Source organism: Nesoenas mayeri (assembly GCF_963082525.1).
Source record: "Nesoenas mayeri genome assembly, chromosome: 29".
Classification (NCBI taxonomy): Eukaryota; Metazoa; Chordata; class Aves; order Columbiformes; family Columbidae; genus Nesoenas; species Nesoenas mayeri.
In genome coordinates, this window is record NC_137561.1 from 832,418 (window position 1) to 859,085 (window position 26,668).

A 26,668-nucleotide genomic window follows, 5' to 3' on the forward strand; every position below is an offset into this window, starting at 1 on the left:
AGACATGGGCAGGGAGAAGGAGATGGACCAGAAATGCTGGGGAGGGGATTCAGGACCCCCTGCCATCCCCTGCAGTGCAGACACATTTCCCAGTGCAACCCCTGGTCTCCTCTCCTCCCCAGCAGACCCTCTGCCCCAAAGCCATGGGGTCCAGGTCACGAGTCTCCACCTCAGCAGCTGGACATCCAGGTGAAGGGTTCCTGCAATGGGGTACACAAAAAAGGTGCTAAAAGTACTTGCTCTCCAGTGTCATTATGTGAGTGGCAGCAGCACAGCCGGGTCAGGAGAAGGTTCCACAACATGCCCGTCTGCCTTTCTGTCCTTGCTTTATTTTCTGGTAGAACTGCAGTGTTCTTCCCTGTTTCTCCATCTGTCCCTGGTGGTCTTGCTGTCTGGGGTTGAGGTGCAAGTGTGGGTCAGTTTATGTTCTCACACCAACTCAGGGGGTCTTACCCCAGAGCTGTGTTCATGGAAACCATATGCCCAAACTGTATCTTAAACTGTGAGAAACTGTTTTTCTCAGCTCGTAGAAAGAGAGAATGAGCAGGAACATTCCTCTATCAGGGAGGAGGTTTTCCATGAGAAACAGCCTGTTTATTTTCCACAGAGAAGTCTCCCCTGACTTGTCACTGCCTTTTCCTCCTTGCACAGGTCCTCATGCCCACAGCAGCCAATGTCCAACAGCAGCTCCATCACCCAGTTCCTCCTCCTGCCCTTCACAGACACACGGGAGCTGCAGCTCTTGCACTTCTGGCTCTTCCTGGGCATCTACCTGGCTGCCCTCTTGGGCAACGGCCTCATCATCACCACCATAGCCTGGGACCAGCACCTGCACACCCCCATGTACTTCTTCCTGCTCAACCTCGCCCTCCTCGACCTGGGCACCATCTCCACCATTGTCCCCAAATCCATGGCCAATTCCCTCTGCGACACCAGGGCCATCTCCTTTTTCGGATGTGCTGCTCAGCTCTTTTTGTTTGTCTTCTGGATAACAGCAGAGTATTCTCTCCTCACCATCATGTCGTACGACCGCTACGTTGCCATCTGCAAACCCCTGCACTACGGGACCCTCCTGGGCAGCAGAGCTTGTGTCCACATGGCAGCAGCTGCCTGGGCCACTGGGTTTCTCAATGCTCTGCTGCACACGGCCAATACATTTTCACTGCCCCTGTGCAAGGGCAATGCCCTGGGCCAGTTCTTCTGTGAAATCCCCCAGATCCTCAAGCTCTCCTGCTCACACTCCTACCTCAGGGAACTTAGGCTTCTTGTGTTTAGTCTGTTAATCGGTTTTGGCTGTTTTGTGTTCATTGTGGTGTCCTATGTGCAGATCTTGAAGGCCGTGCTGAGGATCCCCTCTGAGCAGGGACGGCACAAAGCCTTTTCCACCTGCCTCCCTCACCTGGCCGTGGTTTCCCTTTTCGTCAGCACTGTCATGTTTGCCCATCTGAAGCCTCCATCCATCTCCTCCCCATCCCTGGACCTGGTGGTGTCTGTTCTGTACTCGGTGGTGCCTCCAGCAGTGAACCCCCTCATCTACAGCATGAGGAACCAGGAGCTCAAGGATGCTCTGTGGAAACTCGTATCTTCGTTTTTTCCGAAGTAATAAACTGCTCATCTGCTTCTACATAGAAGTTTTAATGTAACTTGTTACAGGTCCAGCTTGTCACCTGTATTTGCTATTGTTGTTGGCATTTTTTATTCTGATAATGTTGTCATACCCTTTCTAAACCACTGTCTGCTTTTCTTTTATAACCTTTGGTTGTGTACATGAGGAGACATGATATATGTGTATTTAAACAAAGTAAAGGGTCCTGTAGTGACTTGATTTTCATTATATCCTTCCTGCAAGGCCTTTTGGAGCTGCAGGGACAGTTCCTGTGATGGGTGAAGGGTAAAAGTGTCCATCCAGCAGCCCAGCCAGGGAGCAGCAGCGCTTGTTCTTCCAGAGCTGTTCTGGTTCCACTCCACACTCTCCTTCTCATCCCTGGTGTTGGTGCAAGGCCTGAGTGCTCTGGCAGCTTGGTCACCGTCCTGCTGTGTGTCAGTGCTGTGGGTGCAGGCAGGGACAGGCAATGGGCACTGCTGTGACAGAGCTGGCCTCACAACAGCCTTTCCAGATACAAAGGTGATCTCCTGTGGGTAGGGCCTGAAGGTTTAGGTCTTCTTCCAAACCTTCTCTCAAGAATATACCCAAGAAACTGGCCCACAGTTTAAACACCATTGTACATCTGAACAGTGTGTGTGTGCAGGGCTGGCACACAGCAGTGTCCTCTCACAGCCAGGCTCCTGCCACAGACCTGCAGGACCAGCAGAGCAGGGGCTGGGCTGTGCCCCTGTGCACTGGACACCCCATGGAAGGAGCCCCAGGTCAATCACCATGGACTGGCCCCTCACAACCACCATTTCTAGCACTGGCCTCTCACCCACAGAGGCTGTTCTTCCCTCCATGGAGTGACACTGAATGAGCAGGTCAGCAGTCCATGTTTGCATTGTACATATGAGATGCAAGCATGCACATAATGTGCGTGAGATGGCATGAACCTGAGTGAGCAGAAACGCCATCATCTCCTCCTGGGACTTCCATGAAGGCCTGCGGGACAGGTAGTGTTTCGAGGTCACTTCACATTGGGAGTAACAGCCCATGAGAAACCACCCACTGGGATTTTCTTCCTTGAACTGAGGTCCCCGTGTCCATTCCTCATGATGTGGGGCTGAGGTGCCTCCCATCCCTTTGGGGTAGCAACAGGAGGCCAGAGGTACAATGTTACTCTTCTCTGTGAGTAAAAGGTACAGACTCTGTCTCTGAACATCCCTGGGTGCATAAGGAGTCCACGAGGCCAGCTCTGATGGAAGCCTGGCATTTCTGTGTGTGACTCCAGGAACAACCCCAGTGGCCAGTGAGATTCATCTCAGCTGCTGGGACGGCTCATCTCAAGTGCTCCTGTCTGCTACATCAACCTTGCCTGTGATTCTGGATTGTGCTTTCAAGAGTGACCACAGAATCAGAGAAGTTCTGAGGTCCTTGGGAAAGGAAGATGTCAAGCCCATCTTCAAGAAGGACCTGAAGGAGGATTTGAAGAATTCAGGGCTGGTCAGCCTACCTCTGTCCCTGGGAAGGGGATAGGCAGCGTCTTCCTGCACCATTTACCGGGAACCTGAAGGACAAGGAAGTCATTGCTGAACCGAAATGAGCAGAAAATCCAATGAGTCCCAAGAAATGCTCTGGACCCATTCCAGAGCTTTAGACCCCCAGGAAAGAACTCAGTGAGAGTGCAGCCCAGCCAGTTGCATCTGTGTCCCTCACTGAGCAGCACAACCAGTGTGCAGTCACCCCATGGTTCTGCAGCCAACCTGCTCTGCAGAGCATCAGTGCCAGGTTGGGGCCCTGTGGAGAGCACAGGATGGGGCCAGGAGCACCCGAGAGAGAAAAATGCCGGTCCTTATGCTCTGGTACTTCAGTCCTGGTGCTCTTCACACGTCCTTAAGACAAACTTATGCATCCCTCTTGTCAACCTTACCTGAGAAGTCACCATAGGACAAGGATCCTGAGCTGGGGCCAAACTGGAGAACTGGTGTCCAGCTGTGACCACAGGAAGGACAAGGCCTGTCCTGGGTCCTCTAAAGGGCTGGCAGCCTCTGTGATCTCTACCAGAAAACGCAGTGTGCAGGAAACTGGAGACCATCCCCAACCCAGTGGAGGCTCTTAGGAAGAGTTCCTCTCTCCAAATATCCAGCCCAGCTTGTTGCTGCATGAACAACCAGGAGAAACAGCTCCTGGACCCTCATTCCAGACCCCATCTCCTCCACCACATACAGGCCGTGCTCTCCCCTTGGCACTGAGGTGGTTCCAGGGACCCAAGAGACACCTGTAGGAGGAGATGTTGGGTGGGGATATGGTGTCCTTCAGTGCTCCTCATGGTGCCTCCTGCTGGGCTTTGTGCCACTGGTCACAACCCTCTGAGCCTGGATGTTCAGCCAGTTCTCAGTGGTGCTGAGCAGGAACATGCCCACGAGCACATTGGGCTGCACTGGGAGGAGCGTGGCCACCCAGACAAGGGCAGTTATTGCCCATCGTGACTCAGCACTGGTGCGGTCACATCTGGAGCCGTGTGTCCCAGTGTGAGGTTCCCCATTCTGGAGGAACGGGAGGAGCTGTTGTGTGGCCAGAGAAAGTCTGGGTCACGTGTGGAGATGTTGAGAGACCCAAACTTCTTTAGCCTGGTGAAGGAGAGCCTGAGGAAACGTGCTGGTTTTACTGAAATTGGGTCAATTTTCTTCATGCATTTTGAACCTCTCTCCTTCACAGCCAGTACAGTCTTTTGTTTACATTGACTATGAGAATAATGAGATAACGCTGGTTCTTCCCTGGGATAGAGCTCATTTGTCTTTTAGCAGCTTTACAGTGTTTGCCATTTGCTATGAAAGGAATGTCAGAACTCACTGGTATCTTGGCTGTTGTCAGGGAAACCAAGGACTTCTTGGGCAATCCAGACACAGATAGAAATTGGCAGGAGGGGACAGAGACAGGACAGCGCCTGAATTGACATGCAACTGATCAATGAAATATTCCCCATGATTAGCGTCATTCTCAGTCTAAATCTGGAGCCGGCTTCTAGGGCTTGTTACATCCGTTACTTTGGGTTTTCCAGCTGGTTTGGTCAGTTCCATTCAGAAGTTTCATCCTGTCAGGAGTTCGAGGTCAGTTCGGCCTTTTGCCGTTCTGCCATTTTGCCGTTGGCCTTTGGGCCTTTCTGCCTGTTGCCCTTTTGCTCTCTCTGGCTGGGATGGGCTGTTCAGGACCAAGGTGCTCCCTTCTGCAGGACTGGATGCTCCATGTGACTGGAGTTACACAGGGGATGGCACTCAGAATATTTTCTTAATTTAATTTATCTATTTCCATTTAATTTACCTGGACTATTGTCAGTGAAACCAAGGACTTCTCTGGAGTGCAGCTGCAGGTGCAAATTGGTAGGAGGGGACACAGACAGGACAGCACCTTGATTGACATCCAGGTCAATCAACAAGCTATTCTCTACCATTAGTGTCATCCTCACTATAAAGCTGGAGGTGTATTTTCCTGCCCGTTAGTTTTGCTTTTCCGGCTACATTGCTTAGCTCTGTTTGGAAGTTCCATTCTATTGGGAGTTCAGTGTTAGTTCAGTTTTACGATGTTTTGCTGTTTTTCAGTTGGCCCTTGGGCCTCTCTGCCTTTTGCACTTGTACTTTCTCTTGCTGGATCAGCTGTTCATGACCAGGGTGCTCTCTTCTTTTGGGCTGCCTGTTCAGCACAACTGGAGTTCTGTGGGGGATTGCACTGAGTGTCATATATTTTACTTTATGTATATTGTCGTATATTATTAGTGGTAGTGTATTACTTTTATTGTCTTATCAATTTTTTGTCTAAACCCACAAGATTCTCCCTTCCCATTCAGTTCTCTCCCTTATCCCACCTGGGGACTGGGAGCAGGATGTGAGCAGCTCTCAGGGTCTTAGCTTGTGGCTGTGGTAAAACCATGACAAGAAAGGGCAGTAGTAGATTCAGAAATCTTGAAAATCACTTTCCAAGATGGTGTCAATTTTTAATTTTTTTGTTGTTGTTGAGAAACAGCATGACAAAGGAAAATCATCATAAACTGCAGCTCTGGAGGTCCAGAGTGGAGCTCAGGATCAAGAAATATCATTCCGAGCGCAGTGCTGTGGTCATTCAGGTCTCAGGATTAGGCATGACTTTGTGTTTCCAGGAGCAGCTGGTGAGGATGGAGAGACAGCAGCACAGGTGGGGACACACTGGGCTGAGAACAAGGTGGGGAAGCGCATGGGGTGTCTGCAGCCTGTGGGGAAACAGCCACAGGCCTGGGACAGTGCAGGATGGACCATGGTGGACATGGCCAAGGACGCTGGCAAGGCTGGATGTCCCTGCAAGAGCCAAGGTCTTTGTCCCCTTGGCTATGGCTGATGTCCCTGCCAGCGAGGCCTAAGAGGAGACACATGGTTGTCATGGCCATGGCACCCCATTGCCTCCTTGCACCCCCAGGGAGTGTCACACCATTGTCCTGCACTGGGCATCGCACTCCCCACAGCCCCAGGAAGAGTCCTGAGCCACACGTGAGGGACAGGATCTCCCTTCCAGGGGCAGGGGCTCAAGGCTTGGCCATTGTCCTTCATCAGACAAACCAAGAGCTTTCTCAGCATCAGAGCTCCTGCACTTTGCCTGTGCCTGATGCAATCACTGCCTCCAATTATCTGCTCTAACGAGTCCCTGGGAGGCTTTGTCAGTAACAGCCCTCAGTGGGGACCATTAATGCTTCAAGGCACTTTGGAGTTTAGTTCTGGCTTGGACTTCTTGAGCAGATTCTTCAGTCTGTGCTTGGTATCTGAGGTTCATGGACTCAGCACCAAATACGCCATGGGGCTCATTAAAACACAGAAAGCCCTAATGAGCGATGTTTCTTTCTGTACTTTTCTTTAAACCTTCTAGACTTGTAGAACTAACTGTAGAGGTTTCAATGGGACACTTGCTGATGAAGGTTTCAAAGAAGATTTCAGAAGGGAAGGTTTTTTCTTTCAAGGCTATTTTCTCTCATTTTTCAGTGTGTGGAAGGAGTGACAGCAGCATTCTACACTGGACACTGATCCCGAGGGTCTCCTGAAGACATCTGGACAGGCAGGAGAACAGTCCCTGAGGCTGGACACTGTATGGACAACCTGGCTCCTCACCCCCACCCCCAGTCTGCCGGTTCCCTCCTTGGCCACCAGAGATTGCATCACTTTTCCTCCATCAGACTTCTCCACTGAGCTCTGCAGGAGATGCTGCAGCTCCTGTGCACCAGCTCCGCCTGCTCTCCTGTGTGAACACTGCACAGTTCAATCAACAGCAAAACACTTTCCTCAGCTGTGTGTGTAAGTGGATCTGATGAGGTCCAGCATCCACAAGGGACACCCACACAAGAACTGCTTTAGACAGAGAGACAGGAGAGGATAGAAATAAACACAATGAACGTGTTGACTGCCATGTCAATTAGAGCTCTGAAGAACGGGGCAAGTTTGTAACTCTCTGAAGCTCAAAGCAGAAACCAGACAGTTGAGAGGCCACTGAATGACCAAAGAGCAAGTGGAGGAGAAACCTGAGAGCACTGGGAAGGGCAAACGTCCAGACAGTGCTGGAAAGTTGTCCTTGGACAGGGACATTGAATCAGGAGAGGTGGGAACTCCTGAATGACGAGGGAGATGAAATTATAGAGTGTTGGTAATAGAAGTGCAGGGGAAAACCAATATTCTCCTACTCTTAGTACATCAGTCATCAGCTTCTCACCATAAACAGCCAGGGCCATTTTAGGGCCCCAGTGTACCTGAGGTGCTGGCCTGGGATTGGCATCTATCACACAGGACCTGGGGAGACCAGAGCACCTTGCAGTGCAGGTGGAGCCTGGGCAGGGGTTCCCGGGGCATCTACACTGGCACCAGGTGTTTGTGTCCCTGGAGCTGAAGACATTTGTGTCCTGAATCCATACCCAGTTCTGGAGAACTCTTTACTTTTCAAAGAAAAGAGACTCCCCTGCAAAGACTTTAAATAAATGAATAAGTAAGTAAATAAATAAATTAAGTAAGTAAATAAGTAAATAAATAAGTAAATAAATAAACAAGTAAGTAAGTAAATAATTAAATAAGTAAATAAATATGTAAATAATTAAATAAATACATAAATACATAAATAAATACGTACTTAAATATATACATAGATACATATATAAAAAGAAAGAAAGGAAGAAAGAAAGGAAGAAAGGAAGGAAGGAAGAAAAAGAAAGGAAGAAAGAAAGAAAGAAAGAAAGAAAGAAAGAAAGAAAGAAAGAAAGAAAGAAAAAGAAAAAGAAAAAGAAAGAAAGAAAGAAGGAGAAAGAAAGAAAGTAAGTTATTTACCTTCCTTTGCTTTGGATCTTTGTCTTCAGTTCTTATTTTAACATTCATTGACATCAACTGACATCTGATGGCCCTGCAAGCATGAAGCCAAGATCACGTTGTGTCTTGCACAGCGCCCCATGCCCTCTGAACCTGCCCTGCCCAGGACTCCTCACACGTTGCCCAGAGCGAGTCACACTGAGGTGTTGGCTGGTTCCCTGGCTGGGATGTTGGTTTAGATGGTCACCTACAGCACAGGTGGGTCCTGCCCCATCATCGCCTGCTCTGCTCCAGTCTGAAACAGAGCCCAACATCACAATGGGATCATGAGAGAACTGAGGCTGAAGGGACCTCAGGAGTCTGCAGTCCAACCCGTCACCAACTGGGTCACACCAAGGTGTTCAAGCCTTGATTCAATCAGAGCTTTAGCAGGACTAGTGATCACCCCTTTGTGCTGGGCACTGGTGAGGCTGCACCTTAAATCCTGGGGTCAGTTTGAGGCCCCTCATGGCAAGGAAGACATTGAGGTGCTGGAGAGAGTTCAGAGGAGGGTGACAAGGCTGGTGAAGGGTCTGGAGCACCAGTCTGACGAGGAGCGGTTGAGGGAGCTGGGGCTGTTCAGCCTGGAGAACAGGAGGCTGAGGGGAGACCTTATTACTCTCTACAACTAACTGAAAGGAGGTTTTATCATGGAGGGTGTTGGTCTCTTCTCCCAAGTAAAAAGTGATAGGACAAGAGGAAATGGCCTCAAGTTGCACACGAGAAGGTTTAGAGTGGATATGAGGAATAAATTCTTCATGGAAAGGGTTTTGAAGCAATGGAGCAGACTGCCCAGTGAGGTTGTGGAGTCCCCATCACTGAAGGTGTTTAAAACACAGATAGATGGGGCTCTTAGGGACATGGTTTAGTGTCAGATTTAGGTTATGGTTGGACTCGATGATCTTAAGGGTCTCTTCCAGCCCCAATTATTCTATGATTCCATGATAAGTCATGTTTGCTATTTTCTTTCTCAGAGGACCATGCAGCCTCCCTGAGAGCCAGGACTTTTCTGAGGTGTTTGGGAGACGTCTCACGGTCACACCAGCCAGTTCCACCAGCCCCTGTCTGTCCCTTCCCAGACCAAACCTCTTCTCCATATCCCAACCTTCCAGGCGAGTTTCTGGGACACAGCAAATGCTGTCCAGGTCCTCTGGGCCTGTTCAGAGAGAGCAGCTTGCCAACATGGTGATGGGCTCTCTGTGCACCTCAAAGCTTTCCTGACCATTTTTCTCAATGTCTGGCTTGTACCCAACCTTTCTGGTCCTTGAGCTGTACATGAGGGGACTGAGAAGGGATGTGGGGATGGTGTAGAAAAAAGGCTTTGTGAAACTGTCTTGCAAGGGCTGTTCTGGGCATCCCACATTCCAGGATGAGGGTGCTGGAGAAACCAGTGGCATTGGTGAGAGGTCCAGGAGGAGAAGGCCTTGTGCCTGTCTACACTGGGGCAGAGCAGTGGTGCATTCATGGACGCCCATGTGAACAGGAAGGGGACAAATGGCTCTAAAACGCCTTCCAGCCAGTTCTTTACTCATCGCACATACACCATCCAGGCCACGAGCTGCAGCTTCTCCAGGAGATGCTGTGGGACACGGTGTCAAAGGCTTCACTGCAGTCTAAGGACACAACACCCACAGCCCGTGTGGCGCATTCACTGCCCACGACAGACTTTCCCTCATCTGCTCAGCGGTCACCTTGTCACAGAAGGAGATCAGGCTGGTCAAGCAGGACCTGCCTTTCATCAAGCCATGCTGACTGGGCCCCATTGCTCGCCTGTGTGTGTGACCTCACAGTCCTTTCCCAGTCATGTTCCTGCTGTTGGCCAATCCCCTGCAGAGGCAGAAGTGACCTCACAGTCTCCTCCACAGCCATTGGCTTCCTACGGGACTATGAGTTCCTGAGACACAAGTGACCACATGGCATAGTACGCACCATCACTCTCCTGTTCAGTGTCCAGCACCTCTGAGGGAAGAACCTTTTCCTCGTGTCCAACCTAAACCTCTCCTGACACATCTTCCTGCCAATACCTTGGGCTCCTTCACTAGTCACCAGAGAGAAGAGATCAGTACCTTCCCTTCCTTCTCCCCTTGTGAGGAAGCTGTAGCCACCATGAGGTCTCCTTTGAGTCTTTTCTTCAGCTCTGATAGTGAGAAACCCCTTGGTTTGCTTTCTGAAGCTGAAAGGAGAAGCCATGACCTCCAGTCCCTCTTTCCCTGCAGGCTGCAGACACCCATCTCGCTTCCCACCTGCTCTCACTCAGTATTTCTGCACCTTCACTGCTGTGTCTGCACCCTCACTGGCTGCTCTTTGGAATACAAACCATGGGCTGATCCAGCTCCCTCTGGGTCACCTCTTGCCCCACAGCACTGCCCTTCCAGTGACATTTCTTCCTCCTCATATCCAGTCCTCACCTTCCAAACTGTAGTTTCTGATATTTTTTTTTTTTCTGTTTTTTCTTGTTCCCACTCTCAAGGGAAGCTCAGCCACCTCAGAAACTGCCCTTCACGCAGGGAACCCAATCCGTTAGGCTTCTTATGGTCTTTTACCTGACCATAGAGAAGTCACCTCACTATGATCTCCTAAATCCCATGAGTGCTGCTGTTCTTTCAGCTTCTCTGACAGACACGACCATGTCCCTGCCCATGTCCCGTCATGTTCTCAGGTGGGATGGACATGACAACCCGTCTCTCTTCCTGGGTAAGACCTGTGGGCCCTTGGGCAGAGGTTCTTTCCCAGCCATGTCCCTGCTGCTGGGCTGTCACCTCCGGACACAGAACTGACCCCACTGTCCCTTCACAGCCACATGATTCTGCCTGGATTACAAGTGTCTGAGACACAACTGACCTCATAATACTGAACCCATTTATCCCCCTCCCCATAGCCCAGGGCCTGACCAGATAATAGCATGCTTGTTGTAACAAATTAACAAATGTATTTCTCTCTAAATGTCTGAGTGGAGAAACTTTATTTGCAGCAACTGTTATTTTTATGATTTTATGTTGACATCATTTCTATCTCCTCTTCTGCCTCTTTTTTTTTTCTTTTTCTTTTCTGCAGATATTCTATATTCAAAAACATGTCCAGGGGAAAGATTCATTGAAACATAGAGTCAGTGAGATTTGAAAAAAGCCCTGAACATCTTCTTGCTTCACTCTTCTTCCCAAAGCAGGTGACCAGGTGAAGTTCTTCAAGGTTTTCGCTCAGCTTTGCATCATCTCGATCACAGCACAGAAGGGAGAATAAAGACCTTCAGCAGTTTTGGCCCAAGTGCTGGTCGCTGGGGGATGACACACTAACTGCACAGAGGACACTGCATCGCAGATGATATTTGGGCTTGATGTTTCAGTGAACTTCCCACCAAGCATCCACTTCTTCAGCCCAAACAGCATCAATCCATATATAAGGACACCACTGGAGACCATGTCCAAGGCCTGGCACAATTTCATACACACAACATGCCTGTCTTTCCCTCGCCCATTTTGGTTCACAAGTCTCTTTCTTGTCCTCCAAGTGCCTGCAGATGGCTACAGGAGGACTTGTCCCATCACCTTCCCAGGGACAGAGACACGCTGAGCAGCCTGTGATTCTCCCCATTCTCCTTCCTGCCTTTCTTGAAGATGGGTTTGACAGATGCCAGGACCTCCTCGATTGCACTGTCATTTTGAAAACACAATCCAGAATCACAGGGCAACTGAGGTGAATCTCACTGGGTCAGTGGGGTTTGTTCCCAGAGTCACACACACAAATGTCAGGGTTGTGCCAGGTGTCCATAACTGAGTTGGCTTTGTGGACTCTCATCTGAGGCAGAATCATAGAATCATAGAATACTCTGATAGGAAGAGAGCCTTGTGATCTTTGAGTCCAACCACAGCCCAGCTCTCGCACTAAACCATGTCCCTGAGAACCTCGTATAAACACCTTTAAACCCCTCCAGGGGTGATGACTCCCCCACTGCCCTGAGCAGCCTGTTCCAATGCCTGACAACCCTTTCCAGGAAATACTTTTTTCCTAATATCCAATCTAAACCTCCCCTGGTGCAAATTGCAGCCAATTCCGCTTGTCCTATCACTTGCTACTTGGGAGAAGACACCAAGACTCGCCATATTGCAACCTGCTGTCAGGCAGTTGTGGACAGGGAGAAGGTCTCCCCTCAGCCTCCTGTTCTCCAGGCTGAACAGCCCCAGCTCCCTCAACCGCTCCTCATCACACTTGTGCTCCAGCCCCTCAGCAGCTTTGTCGCCTCCTCTGCACTCTGTCTAGTACCTCAATGTCCTTCTTGAGATGAGGGGCCGAAAACTGAGCACAGGATTCAAGGTGCGGCCTCACCAGTGCCGAGAGCATTGGCAAAATCCCTTCTTTAGTCCTGCTGGCCACACTATTCCTGATACAAGCCAGGCTGCTGTTGGTCTTTTTGGCCACCTGGAAACATTCTGGCTCATATTCAGCCAGCTATCGATCAACACCCGCACATCCCTTTCCACCAGGCAGCTTTGCAGCCACTCCTCCCTGAGCCTCTAGCGCTGCCTGGGGTTGTTGTGACCCAAGTGTAGGACCCAGCACTTGGCTTTGTTAAGCCTCAGACAATAGGCCTCATCCCCATGATCCAGCATGTCCAGATCCTTAGGCATGGCCATTCTCATGTCCCACCTCATGAGGAATGGACATGGGGACCTCAGTTCAAGGCAGCACATCCTAGTGCTGCATTCAGGCCTTCATGGAACCTGCAGGAATAGTTTATGGGGTTTGTACTGAGTCAGGTTCATCTTATGTCCATGATATGCGTGCTCATATCTCATCCATACAGTGGAAACATTGGCTTCTGACTTACTCATTCAGTGTCCTTGTGTTGAGGGATGAACAACCTCTCTCAGCTGGGGTGAAGGGCCAGTGCTGGAAATGGTGGTTTTGAGGGGCTGGTCTGTGGTGACTGTGCTGGGCCAGTTTCCCCAGGTTGTCCCATGAACATGGGCACACAGCAGCCCCTGCTCTGCTGGTGCTTCAGGGCTCTCCCAGGAGGCCTGGCTGGGAGAGGACCCTGCTGTGTGCCAGCCCTGCACACTCACACACTTCAGCCCTTCACTGGTATTTTCTTCTCTGGGGCATTTGCCAGTTCAGCCCTCCCACCCCCTCCTGAATTGTGCCACCCCCTGCCCTCTCCCCAGCCCAGCCCGCAGAGCAGCCACACTGGAACTGGAACTGGTCCCACAGCAGTGGGGACCAGTGAGAATGAAGGACAGTGAGACTGTCCATCCAGCCGGCAAGCTGAGTCGGTCTCCAGCACAGGCAGCTTGCAGACCCAGGTCCAGACTGGCTCCCCAGGACAGCATGAGACATTTGGCCTAGGAGATCCTCAGGAAGGTCCTGTGGCCACAGTGCCAGGGCCACCTGCCCCAAGCTGCCACCTGCAGCAAAGGGTTTCTCTTTCCATGTCTTTCCTGCACACATACAGTGCCCCACTCTTCTCCTGGAACATCCCGTCTCCCCACAGAGCCCTTTCCCAAGAGAGCTGAGCTATGCTGACCTGGCCAGCTGTTCCTGCCCCCCTTCCCACGCTCCATACAGCTGCGACCTGGCGGTGCTGCTCTGCAGAGCAAGTGGGCTGTGGTGCCCAGGGCCATGGGGTGAGTCCGCAGGCTCCTGCTGGTCAGGGTGGGAGGAAGACCCAGCTCAGGGTGTCTCCTGCTCACTCCCCCTCAGCACACAGACATGGTTCCTGCAGCCCCAGAGATCCCAGAGAGAGGATTCTGGGCAAACAAGGCAGTGCTGGGTCCTTTATTTCATTTATACACACAGAGAGTACAGCGCCTTATTTACACAAAGACTATGGGACACAATAGACAGGTAGATATGGACACAGCCATAAAAAGACAAATAATTTTGCTTGTGGATAGCATTAATAAAAGCAAGAAAAGCAAATACTGAAGAGAAAAAAAACAAAACAAAACAAAAAAAGAAAACAAAAAAAAATAAAACAAACACAAAAGCTACAAAACTCAGGTTGAACTAGTAATGCATTACATTATGAGTGACATGCAGAAGCAGGAGGTCACTTCATGACAGCTTTTGAAAAGAGAACAGTCATCACTTTCCTTATAGACTCCTTGAGTTCCCTGTTCCTCATGCTGTAGATGAGGGGGTTCACTGCTGGAGGCACCACCGAGTACAGAACAGACACCAACAGGTCCAGGGATGGGGAGGAAATGGATGACGGTTTCAGGTAGGCAAACATGGCAGTGCTGAGGAACAGAGAGACCATGGCCAGGTGAGGGAGGCAGGTGGAAAAGGCTTTGTGCCGTCCCTGCTCAGAGGGGATCCTCAGCACAGCCCTCAAGATCTGCACATAGGATACCACGATGAACACAAAACATCCTCCCCAAAAAAAAGCACTAAACATGAGAAGCCCAAGTTCCCTGAGGTAGGAGTGTGAGCAGGAGAGCTTGAGTATCTGGAGGATTTCACAGAAGAACTGGCCCAGGGCATTGCCCTTGCACAGGGGCAGTGAAAATGTATTGACCGTGTGCAGCAGAGAATAGAGAAACCCAGTGGCCCAGGCAGCTGCTGCCATGTGGACACAAGCTCTGCTGCCCAGGAGGGTCCCGTAGTGCAGGGGTTTGCAGATGGCAATGTAGCGGTCGTATGACATGATGGTGAGAAGGTAAAACTCTGCTGAAGCTAAAAAGCCAAACACAAAGAGTTGTGTAGCACATCCTATGTAGGAAATGACCCTGGTATCCCACAAAGAGTTAGCCAAGGACTTAGGGACAGTGATAGAGATGGAGCCCAGGTCGGGGATGGCGAGGTTGAGCAGGAAGAAGTACATGGGGGTGTGGAGGTGCTGGTCCCAGGCTATGGTGGTGATGATGAGGCCGTTGCCCAGGAGAGCAGCCAGGTAGATGCCCAGGAAGAGCCAGAAGTGCAAGAGCTGCAGCTCCCGCGTGTCTGTGAAGGGCAGGAGGAGGAACTGGGTGATGGAGCTGCTGTTGGACATTGGCTGCCTGTGGGCATGAGGACCTGTGCAAGGAGGAAAGACAGTTACCTGTTAGGGGAGACTTCTCTGATGAAAATAAACATGCTGTTTCTCATGGAAAACCCCCTACCTGATGGAGGGATGGCTTTGGGGCAGAGGGTCTGCTGGGGAGGAGAGGAGACCAGGGGTTGCACTGAGAAATGTATCTGCACTGAAAGGGATTACAGAGGGGTTCCTAAATCCCATCCGTAGGCATATCTGGTAGCAGTTAACTCTCCCTGCCTATGTCTGTGCTGCCTGCAGCTGTGTGTCTGTCCCTGGTCTGCTCCCTGTCAGTGTCACAGACCCCGTCCCACCCGCTGTGTGCTCAGCTCTGTCCTGCTCACACGTCCTGGCACTGCCCAGGGGCAGCTCTGTGTGTGCAGGGGCTCAGGAGCAGCTCAGACACGTCCTAACGAGACCTGGGGTCTCAGTGTCTTCTCCAAAGACAGAAATAAATCCCCATCTCCACTGCACACCCAGACGACCAAGAGAGGAAAACTGAAAGCACAGACTCCTTCCCTGGCAGCTGTTTCTGTCTTGATATCCTTGTTCAGAAGGACCCTCTGCCATGTGTGTGGGGGGATCTGGAGCTCTGAGCAGCCCTGACCCACACAGCCCCCTTCAACCCCACAAGCTTCCTGCCTGCCTTGCCGGGGGTCGCTCCTTCCCCCCACAGCTGCTGCCATGGGATCTCCCGGGCAGGCTGAGCGCTGACCCTGGCAGGCGGCAGAGTCCCTCAGACACCATTACAGAACAGGAGATGGGTCACTTGACCAGCTCCTGAACACAAGTATCACTGTGCTGTGGCACCTGAGATTCCCAGGAACACCCACCTCTTGGTCCAGAAAAGTGTGACTCATCATGGGGTGTCCTGGCCTGTTTCCTCACTCATATGGTGATTTAGGTACCCACTTTTCTGACATATTCAGTCTTTATCAGGAGACGCAACACATCAATATGGACTGGAGGCTGCTGATGCCACCTGTTCTGGAAAGGGAGGGAAGGGCGAACAGGGAAGGAAACAGAAGAAATGTGGCTTTATTGCTATTTATTATGGAAATTATCTCTGTTTGGCTATTCCTGAAATCTCTCTAATCATCCACATCGGACTTGAAGCCTTTAGGAAGATGATGCACAGAGCATTGGCTTGTAGGAGCATTTTGCATGTCAATGAGCCCTCTGCTGCCATGATCCTGAACTGCAGCTACTGAGAGAATGAACAAACCTCTAATGAAGTGAAAGGCAGAAACAAACTCCAAGTTTCTGAGGGTGTTTGGACCCCATGAAGGGCCATCACTGACACAGCTGTGAAGGAAACAACCAGAGCAGGTCCCTGTCCCTGGAGGCTGCTGAAGGAAAGACTTGGAGACACTGGTTCCAGGTGGTGAGGGCCATGTGGAGGTGGCTCTGATGCCATGTCAGCCCTTGATGCTTGTTCATCACCAGAATGGCTGAGCCCTGACCCCTGGGACCTGGGAGATCTTTCTCCAATGTTTTCCAAGGCTTTTCCTGTGGTCAGTGTGAGTGTTTTGTGTTTTGGGGGTGGTGTTTATGTCAAGTGCTTTTGCTTTAACTGCAAGGCTCTGGTTTTCTGTGGAGCTGGAAATGCCTGTGAGCTCCTCATACTCATCCTGCTTCTTTCATTCACCTGGCAATGGTCACCAGTCACCTCAATGTCCCAGTCCCAAACTTGCTCGAATCCCCTATTTGGATCCATACCCATCAGTCCAAGAGGCTCATGGATCCACCAGGTTCATGGATGATTCCTGAGGACCATCCAAGTGTGGGCAGTGTAAGAGAGGAGCAGAGCAGGGTCAGCTCATGGGCCATGACTGAGCACAGCCACCCCAGCAGCAGCCGTTCCCCATCTCCCAGGCACAGCCATGCCCACAGCATGCAAATGGCACTGCCATACATGATTAGCCCAAGAGAGGCCTTTCTTCCTTCCATATTCCCAGCAAAATCTTCCTCCTGTTCCTCCTCCACCTGCAGACATCAACTGCTTTCCATTGCTGGGCTCAGACATGGCTGGAAGGGTTCACTGAAGCCATCAGCCATCTCATTGCTTCTCCCTGACATGCCCTGACCCTCTCCCACACCTACAATGGCCAATCACGGCTGCTCAGGCCTCCTGCTCTTCAGAAGAGGCCTCGAGCTTCTTGGTTCTTCCTGGTGCTTATTATGAACTTCCTCGTTCTCTCCAGAGTTCATGGTGAGCTTTCTTGTCCATAACAGCCCCTTCATGACCATGATTCACTAAATGGTTGTGTTTGTATGATCATTTGTGCAGAAAGGGCAGTCACAGGACAGCACCCAATATGTCAAAACTGATGCCCAGTGAAATGCCGTAAAGCCCCAATGAGTTCCCCTGTGTCTGTGTCTCTCCTGGAAGGAGTCTGTCCCGAGAAGGGGATCCAGCTCCTGCCACTCTCTGCAGAGGCACATGAGCAGTGTCCATCACCTGGGGACACAAAGGGTGACGTTTGCCAGACCACCCTTCATCTGAACCACTTAGATGTGTGCTTGTGGATGGGGTATGGAGCCTTATAGTGCAAATACCTATTTAATTGTCATTGCCAGAGGGGCAGCCACAGATGCAGAGTACTATTTTATAGATATTTAAATGTAAGCATGTTAAACTTTTATTTTTCTTTAAAAACTGACATTCCTAGACAAATTATACGAACACCTGAAGGACTTTTCATGCTTTTAACATGATTATCCACAGAAGTCCCACCAGCTTTGCATCTCAGGAAATGGAATCCAGAGTCCAAGGGCAGGATGGTTTGGGCTCTGTGCTGGGCTCTGGAAACTGAAACGTGCTCCCATCTCCCAGTCCCCTGCCCTCCTCAGTGAGGGTGTGAGACATTCTGCCAGCCAGGGCTGAACTCACAGCCATGACCAGTATCTTATGTCCAACTGCAGCCAGTGGTGTCCTGTCAGCTCAGGATTGGAGCTTCTATTGCAGGAGGTGTTTAAAAGATGTAGAGATGTGGCACTTTGGGACATGGTTTATTGTTGGAGTTCTTATGTGGAGTTCTTATGTTGGAGTTCCATGTTCTTATGTGTCTTTTCCCAACTAAATGATTCTATAACACTGTTATTCTATGATTGTAGTTTAAATAATGTCAATTCTCACTAACCGTAGCTTCTGTCCAGGGTGGCTCTTGTGTGGCACAACGGTCCTGGCTCTCCAGGCAGGTTGGGCACTGGTTTGGTGCCTGCACTGGAAGTTTTTCCCTTCCTTGGGTAAAAGATTTGGGTCACAGATGTTTGAAGCAGTCCTGTCAAACACTGAGCGGGCTGAGCTTTGGAGCCAAGGGATGACAGCGACGTTCTCAAGGATGTTTTTGAATAGTGGTACTATCACTAAAAACGTAACAGAACACTCCGTATTCTTGGTTATGATGAGGAACTAAAGCTCCCAGCAGTCATTCTCACTTCTCAAAATATATGTTGTGTTACAGTAGTTGGCCTCTTGTATGAACTTCTTAGAACAGTGCTTTCTCTCACTTCTACCTTTTTTATTATTGAAGGAATACACCTCTTGGTCAGAATTTCTCCCAGTTCATCCCTCTTCCATATATTTTCTCCTTTCTTTTTCTGGTGTGAGGGGCAGGTGCCATAGGGGAGTTGTTTCCTTTGTAGCCATAGAAAGCCAAGGAACAGATCCCAGCTTAGTGAAAAGGCACAAAGGAAGCCAGAATCTTTATGTGGTGTGCACTGACACAACATCATTCCCTATATTTCTAATCTCTGAAGTCCCAACTGTGCAGCAGAGATTGGAGTTATAAGCCCCCTTCATTTGCCCTATTTGGCACCATGTAAAATGGAACTACCACAGTCAAGAAGTTGGTTTTGATTCTCTTCACAGCCTGAAGCACCACATGGGTCAGGAGATGAACCAGGATGCTCAGAGAGGACTAAAAATTCTCGCTTTCCTAAAGTTCAGATGTTCCCTGGAATCTCAGCGGACAAGTTGTGCCAATTGCTCGGTGCAAGGAGCTGATCAAGAGGCCTCGTCTCCATTTCTGTAATGATGGATTTGTGTCTGGCTGATGTGCAGACTCTACATGGATGCTGACACCTCTTGAACAACCTGCTCTGAAAGGGTTAACAAGACGAGCAGTTCTTTCTGGAAAGGCATTAGGACAACAAAAAAGAAGATTTTGGGTCAGGGCAACAGAAAAAGGATGCAAAAGTTGTGGTTAGGGCTGTTTGGGGGCACTTGTAATGCAGCCCTAGACCTTCTCTGAATTATTCCTGTGCTCAGGGAGAACCTGAGAGCTGTCCCTAAATGGAAAACATGAAGAAGAAGGAAGGACAGTGTCATTCAGGCTCAAAGGGAGCTCAGGAGGTGTCTTGACCGACCTCCTGCTCACAGCAGAGTCAGAGCAGATTGCTCAGGGCTTTATCCAAACACATCTTGGTCACTTTCTGGGACAGAGTGAGTGTGCACTCCTGGGAAACAGCTTCCAGTGCTGGACTGTCCTCAGGACTGGAAAGTTTCTCCTTTTACCTACTGTCCTTCTAAGCCCAACCATCCAGCTTGCTTTATAGCCATTTACTTGAACAGCAAAGCAGACCATAATATCCTGCCTTGGACACATGAATATTGCAGGGGATGATGATGGATGGCTTGCTGACTTGCAAGTAAAATACCACAAGTATTGTCCCCACATCCAGCAATCCTGTCCTGTCCTCACAGAAAGCAAAGAGGATGGACAGGCACAATGCACCCTGCATAAATCTCTTTACATGTTTAGACTGGGTTTTGATCTGGACTGTTGCTACTGTCCTTGAGGACCAGATGAACTAACTCCTGCCACCCTGCCTGGCAGTTTATTCCATCCGTGTCTCCCTTTCTACAGCACCTTTCCAAGCCCAACCATCCAGATTGCTTTTTAGCCATCTAGTTGCACACTAACACACACCATAATATCCTACCTTGGACACAAGGATATTGCAGGTGATGACACTGAATGCCTTGCTGACTTCCAGGTAACAGACCATCAATATTTTCCCCACATCTACAACCCTGTCCTTTCCTCACAGAAAGCAAAGAGGATGGACAGGCACAACCTGCCTTGGGCGAACCACGTCACCTTCTCTTCCAGACACCCAGAAATGGGGTCCCAGTGGACATGGTCTGGGGCACAGCCCTTAGTTCCCCTGCTCACCCATTGGCTATTTTGAAAAGTGCACACACTGTGTGAGAGCTGCCAGTGGTCAGGGAGTCCCCCCAGTCTCCATGAGCTTTCACAGATGGTGGAGAGTGGCCTCACTGTGACATGGTCCTGCTGTCCCAGCTCCTGGGATGCTGCCCCTGCTGTCCCATAGACTGGAAAGGATTATGTTAGTTCCAGTGACCCCTGATTTGATCCCCATCCACTGCTGCTTGTTCTGCCTCCAGCCACAGAGGCCTGGGAGACCTTGCTGGTGAAGAGGGAGAATGAGAGGACAGAGGGATTCTCACCTCTTATTAAATTCGTCAGTGTCTGCACAGTGTCTTTGTTTCTCCTTTAACTGTTCCTGCAGTAGTAACAGCTCTTTATGGGGCCTTGAATTGCCTTACAGGTCCGGACTTAGTTCTGATCCGGACTGTTGCTGTGCTTGGAGGCTGCTGTCCTTGAGACCAGATGAACTCACTGCTGCCACCCTGCCTGGCAGTTCATTCCATCCGTGTCACAGCTCTGTCTGCAGCACTGACAGCTCCAGCTCCCCAGTCAGGTCCCTGGATGAGGACATGGCCTCACATCTGGGCTGAAACGCTCCAGCTGTGGCACCAGCCCAGCTCTGACCTGCCACAAGAAACCTGGTACCAAGTGTCCAAGAGCCCTTGTGTGCAAAGGCTTTGCTGCAGAGTACAGACATGACGTCCAAAGACTGATTAAAGTCTCTCTAGACCTAGGAGTATAAAACCAGAAAAAAAATGCCTGAATACCTGAATTTATTCAACTGAAGATATTCCTCCCTTGTTTGGAGTTATTAGATGCTTTGCTGTAATATTGCCGGTGCCCTGTCTAATGATGGGACAAGAAAAGTTGCTTCTCATACTAATTCATTGTTTAATACAAAGAACACAATGACGTGTCTCTTCAGAGGAGAGAAAAATCAACATCACTGATTAATTGAGGTTGTCTCAAAGGATGTGCCTCTAGAGCCCCAGGGACACCTGGAGGAGCCCAGAGGGGACAGAGAAAGGGACATCATGGGCTGCTCCTGTGCTGCTGAGCTGGGCTGGGCTCCTGGGACACAGGGAGCTCATGGCAGCGGCAGCGCTGCAGAGAGACAGCTCTGCCCAGGAGCAGCTCCTCTGCACACGCAGCAGGGCTGAGGGCTCTGCCTGCAGCACCGAGGGCACAGGAGCCAGGCACAGAGAGGGAAACGCAGTCTGGGCTGGGAGGATGCTGAGAGGTCACTGGAAATGAAATCTTCTCAGATATGAAGCCTGTGGCTGCAGGGCATTGCATCTGCAAATCTTGGTAGGATCTCAGAAAGCTGTCACATTGCAGAGCCTGCGAGAGATGTAAGTAGAGCTCTCAGAGGTTCTCTGATCAGAGGGGAGGATGTGCTGCAGAGCAGGGATTGCCTTCTGCACTGTCAGTGACAAGACGTGAATGCTGCGTTCTCCCCAGGGTGGCTGTGGGGTGTAAATGTCAATGTGCAGGCAGGGGTGCCCAGGGCTGTCCTGCAGAGCAGGGTCCCTGCACCCCAGGGCTGTGCCGGGCAGGGACTCTGCCGCCTGCCAGGGTCAGCGCTCAGCCTACCCGGGAGATCCCAGCAACACTGAGGGGAGAAGCTGTGGTGGAAGGAGCAAACCCTATTGGGCAGGAAAGATCCTTCTGCTGTGGAGAGGGTGCTGTGTGGGTCAGGGCTTCTCACACATCCACACATCCAGATCACACCCAGGATTTTTCCAAGGGGATGCCTCAACAAGATGATCAATGCAAGGATTACCAGACAGATAAGGAGCTTTGCTGAGTCTGTCTTTTTAGTTTCCTCTCCCAAGGGGTGGGGGGTGCAGGAAAGGATAAAATAAAAATGAGCCCTCATGCTGAAACAAGTCACTGAGACTCCTGAACTGCAACTCTGAGTGATCAGCACATCTGCTAGAAGGCTCATGACATCCCTTCCCCACCCCTCTGCCTGTGCACAGCAGGGTCCCCTTTGCTGGGCCCATCAGCCTTAGTCTGACCTGTCCTGTTTTCCAGCCTGCAGACAGGAAGATGCCCCCAGGCAGTGCCCTGTGAACAGGCAGGATCTGTAGGGCCAGGGGGAGGGCACAGAGGGTGGGATGGTCTGTGAGCACTGACAGGGAACAGACATGGACAGGGATACACCTCCCAGGGGGAGAATCTCCAGGTAGCAGGGATATAATCTGGGAAGGAGAGGAAATCTAATCCAGATATATTGTGGGAGGGAGAACAGAGACAATTCAATATGATCCCCTGCAGGTCAGATCCCTGCTGTGAGCAGCCCCCTGGCCTCCTGTCCCACCCAGCAAAGCCTCTGCCCTCAGGGCCGGGGGCTCCAAGGCATGAAGCAGCTCCTGTGCAGCCAGAGCTGCAGTTCCTCTGCAGAGCACAGGGGCTGAGAGCAGCTGCCCGGCACTGTTGGTGTCTGGGAGGTGGCTGCACAGCTGGGGAAGGGGGACGCTGTCTGAGTGCCCGGCTGCCTCTGCCCTGGCCTCTCTCACCCCCACCCTCACCGCATTTTCCTTCTTGCTCCCCTGCTCTGGGTCACTGCTGTTGGGATCTTGTTCTTGCTGTCAGGCTCTCTGGGGATGGCAGTTTCAGCTGCAGAGTCACAGCCTGATCTTGTGGGTCCTTTTCTGCAGGTGTGTCCATGGGCACAGGTGTCCCAGCTTTGCTCTGACCTGTGGGCTGTGGGTAATGCAGTCTGTGAGCTGGGGAATGAGCTGTGTGTGTCCTGGCCTAAACGTTGGGTGCTGAGACCTTAGGAAAGGGTGAGACCTGTCATGGTCTGAGGTGGGTCCCTCTGCTCTCAGCAGTGCCTGGTGGCTTTTCAGGGTAACATGGGAGTGTGATCAGCCCCCATCTCAGAAAGGTGCCAGCCCAGGGCAGCTGGAGCAGGACAGAGGGACAGAGCAGCTGCCCTCACTCTGCACTGACCCACAGGCACCCTCTGGTCTCGCAGGACTCACTCTGTTCTCCCTGAGTGCAGCAGAAATGCTGAGGGTTTCTGACACCCAACAACACTCTGCAGTGAATATGGGGGTTATGTAAAAAGCCTGGAACTCCTAAACTGCCTTCACCATCTCTGTTCCCTATCACTGGGAAAGCAAGTGCTGACAGCCCTTCTGTGTTAGCAGAAACAGGACAGTCCCCACCATTCCATGGCCCCACTTCTGCAGAGCTGGGCTGACTTATCGACCGCCCATGGGCAGACGCCCTGCACTTGGTTGCACATTTTCCAGCCCCAAGCAGGGCTGCAGCCACAGTGCTGAAAAAGGTACTCCTAGAAAAACACAAGAGTGTCTGTGTGTGACAGGCGAAGGTCTAAGGGAGTTGGTTTGATTTTTGTCAGAGAACTCTGCCCTGTATTCTCACTGTCTTATTTTTTCTCATGACAGCGCCCCGTGCTCAGGAAAAGCAAATGTCCAACAGCAGCTCCATCACCCAGTTCCTCCTCCTGCTGTTCACAGACACTCGGGAGCTGCAGCTCTTGCACTTCTGGCTCTTCCTGGGCATCTACCTGGCTGCCCTCCTGGGCAACGGCCTCATCATCACCACCATAGCCTGGGACCAGCACCTGCACACCCCCATGTACTTCTTCCTGCTCAACCTCGCCCTCCTCGACATGGGCTGCATCTCCACCATTGTCCCCAAATCCATGGCCAACTCTCTGTGGGACACCAGGGCCATTTCCTATGCAGGGTGTGTTGCACAGATCTTTCTGTTTGCCTTTTTAGTTTCAGCAGAGCTATATCTTCTCACCATCATGTCGTATGACCGCTACGTTGCCATCTGCAAACCCCTGCACTACGGGACCCTCCTGGGCAGCAGAGCTTGTGTCCACATGGCAGCAGCTGCCTGGGCCACTGGGTTTCTCACTGCTCTGCTGCACACGGCCAATACATTTTCACTGCCCCTGTGCAAGGGCAATGCCCTGGGCCAGTTCTTCTGTGAAATCCCCCAGATCCTCAAGCTCTCCTGCTCACATTGCTACCTCAGGAAACTTGAGGTTATCATGTTTAGTGCTTCTTTTTTTGAGGGATGTTTTGTGTTCATTGTGGTGTCGTATGTGCAGATTTTGAGGGCCGTGCTGAGGATCCCCTCTGAGCAGGGACGGCACAAAGCCTTTTCTACTTGCCTCCCTCACCTGGCCGTGATCTCCCTGTTCATCAGCACTGTCATATTTGCCCATGTGAAACCCCCTTCCAATTCCTCCCCATCCCTGGACCTGGTGGTGTCTGTTTTGTACTCGGTGGTGCCTCCAGCAGTGAACCCCCTCATCTACAGCATGAGGAACCAGGAGCTGAAAGTGGCACTGAAGAAGCTGGTTCAGTCATTTTTCTTTCAGCAGCAATGAGTTACTCATGTCTCTTCAGAAGTGATTTCCAGTTCATCTCAGGAACCTCCTGTGCATTGAGCATTTCATCTGTGATAACCATGTTTGTCAAGGAATTTCTTCACCCACGACACTTCTCCAGAGCAGTGACTCAGAGGCCTGTCTACTTGTTTCTGGGGCCCTGGTACAGCTGGTGTCCTGTGTCACATCTCTGTAATACAGGTGTGGACCCATTTTGAAATCACTGTATTTCTGAAATTGCAGCCATCTTTTTGAAACACCCCACAAAAGGGGATTTCCTCAGTCTCAGTCTTTGGGGCTTGGGCTCTTCTTCCAAGGCTGTGGTCAGCCTGAATAAATTTCCCCCACAAGGCCATGCTGCTGTGCTTGTGTTTTTCATGGCTCAGGGGAGGACATGGGGCACCATGTTACGTCATGGTGCTGGTCTGAGTGTCCATCTGTGGGTGCCCAGTGTTCCTGGAGATGGTGAAGGACCTTCCGTGATCTGCCTTGGACTGTCTCGCTGTGGTTTCCAGGCACCACAGCCTGCTCCCTGTGCTCTGTGCTTCAACAGGGGAATGAATGACCCACAGAACCCTGTTTCTGCATTTCCCAGCTCAGGGCAGGCTGCTCTGTCACTGCGGTAGCGGGAGCAGCATGAAGAGCTCCTGGCCAGGAGTCGTGTGCTGATGAGAGGGGCTGGCACAGGAGGAAACCAGAGCAGAGGACAAAGTGAGGCTGGCCTTGCTTCCATCATGCCATGGCTGGCCCCAGCACTTAGGCTGATAGGCTCATCCCCTTCTCTGTCCCACTCCATCTATCTATCCACCCATCTGTCCATCCATCCATCCCAGTACTCCATCTGGGAGAGCTGCCCCCTGCCCCATCACGTTTCTCATCCCAAAGAGATCATATAATAATTTAAGTTGGGAGAGACTCTCAAGATCATTGAGTCCAATTATTAACCTAACTCTGGCACTAAACCATGTCCCTAAGAACCTCATCTATATGTCTTTTAAACACCTCCAGGGATGGTCACTCAACCACTCCTTGGGCAGCCTGTTCCAATGCCTGACAAACTCTTCCATGAAGAAACTTTTCCTAATATATGAACTGAATATTCCCAGGTGCAACCTGAGGCCTTTTCCTCTCCTTTTATCACTTGCTACATTGGAGAATAGACCAAGACCCTCCATGTTCCAACCTCCTTTCAGGTAGCTATAGACAGCTATAAGGTCTCCCCACAGCCTTCTTTTCTCCAGGCTAAACAGCCCCAGTTACCTCCACTGCTCCCCATCTGACTTGTTCTCCAGACCCCTCACCAGCTTTGTTGCCCTTCTCTGAACTCACCCCAGCACCCCAAGGTCTTTCTTGTAGTGAGGGGCCCAAAACTGAACACAGGATTTGAGGTGCTGCCTCACCAGTGCCAAGAACAGAGGGATGATCACTTGCCTGGTCCTGCAGGCCACACTATTCCTGATGCTTGCTGGGATGCTGGGGGCCTTCTTGGCCACCCGGGCACACGCTGGCTCATGTTCTGTCACTGTCCATCAACACCCCCAGGGCCTTTTCCATTGGGCAGATTTCCAGCCGCTCTTCCCTGAGCCCGTAGTGCTGCCTGGGGTTGTTGTGACCCAAGTGCAGGACCCAGCACTGGGCATGAAATTGAACAAGTCCAAGAGTTGGATTGTTCACCTGGGAGAGAGTAACACTGAGTGTAAGTGTAGATTGGGAGAGAGCGGCTGGAGAGCAGCCCTGCAGAAAGGGATCTGGCGTGATGGTTGGCCACAGGGTCAACAGGAGGCAACACTGTCCAACAGCAGTCAAGATGGTAAACGGCATCCTGGGGTGCATCAAACACAGCATGGCCATGTGGTCAAAAGAGCTGACTATGCTGCTGTATTCAGCATTAGTGCGGCCTCACCTTGAGAGCTGTCTGCAGTTCTGCGACCCACATATAATTACAACCAGGATGTAAAGGTCCCTGAATGCATCTAGACCATCCCTAAGCCCATTGGAGGCCCTTAGTAAGAGTTCCTCTCTCCAAATATCCAGCCCAGCTTGTTGCTGCATGAACAACCAGGAGAAACTGCCCCTGGACCCTCATTCCAGACCCCATCTCCTCCACCCCACACAGGCAGTGCTCTCCCCCTTGGCACTGAGGTGGTTCCAGGGACCCAAGAGACACCTGTA

At 51.0% G+C, this 26,668-nt stretch overlaps 3 protein-coding genes across 3 annotated transcripts; 2 read left to right on the top strand and 1 right to left on the bottom strand.

Annotated features, from left to right (window-relative positions):
• Positions 1 to 673: 673 nt before the first annotated feature.
• On the top strand, positions 674 to 1,642 carry LOC308050594 (olfactory receptor 14J1-like; the record flags this gene model as incomplete). The annotated part of the gene is made up of 1 exon (XM_080360756.1): positions 674 to 1,642. One exon carries the CDS (start codon positions 674 to 676, stop codon positions 1,601 to 1,603), a length of 930 nt encoding a protein of 309 aa, XP_080216882.1. The 3' UTR covers positions 1,604 to 1,642.
• An 11,819-nt stretch (positions 1,643 to 13,461) lies between these two features.
• LOC308050686 (olfactory receptor 14J1-like) lies at positions 13,462 to 14,920 on the bottom strand (the record flags this gene model as incomplete). The annotated part of the gene is made up of 1 exon (XM_080360837.1): positions 13,462 to 14,920. The coding sequence occupies one exon, from the start codon at positions 14,918 to 14,920 to the stop codon at positions 13,979 to 13,981; it is 942 nt and encodes a 313-aa protein (XP_080216963.1). The 3' UTR covers positions 13,462 to 13,978.
• An 8,640-nt stretch (positions 14,921 to 23,560) lies between these two features.
• LOC308050687 (olfactory receptor 14J1-like) lies at positions 23,561 to 24,496 on the top strand (the record flags this gene model as incomplete). The annotated part of the gene is made up of 1 exon (XM_080360838.1): positions 23,561 to 24,496. The coding sequence occupies one exon, from the start codon at positions 23,561 to 23,563 to the stop codon at positions 24,494 to 24,496; it is 936 nt and encodes a 311-aa protein (XP_080216964.1).
• Positions 24,497 to 26,668: the final 2,172 nt, after the last annotated feature.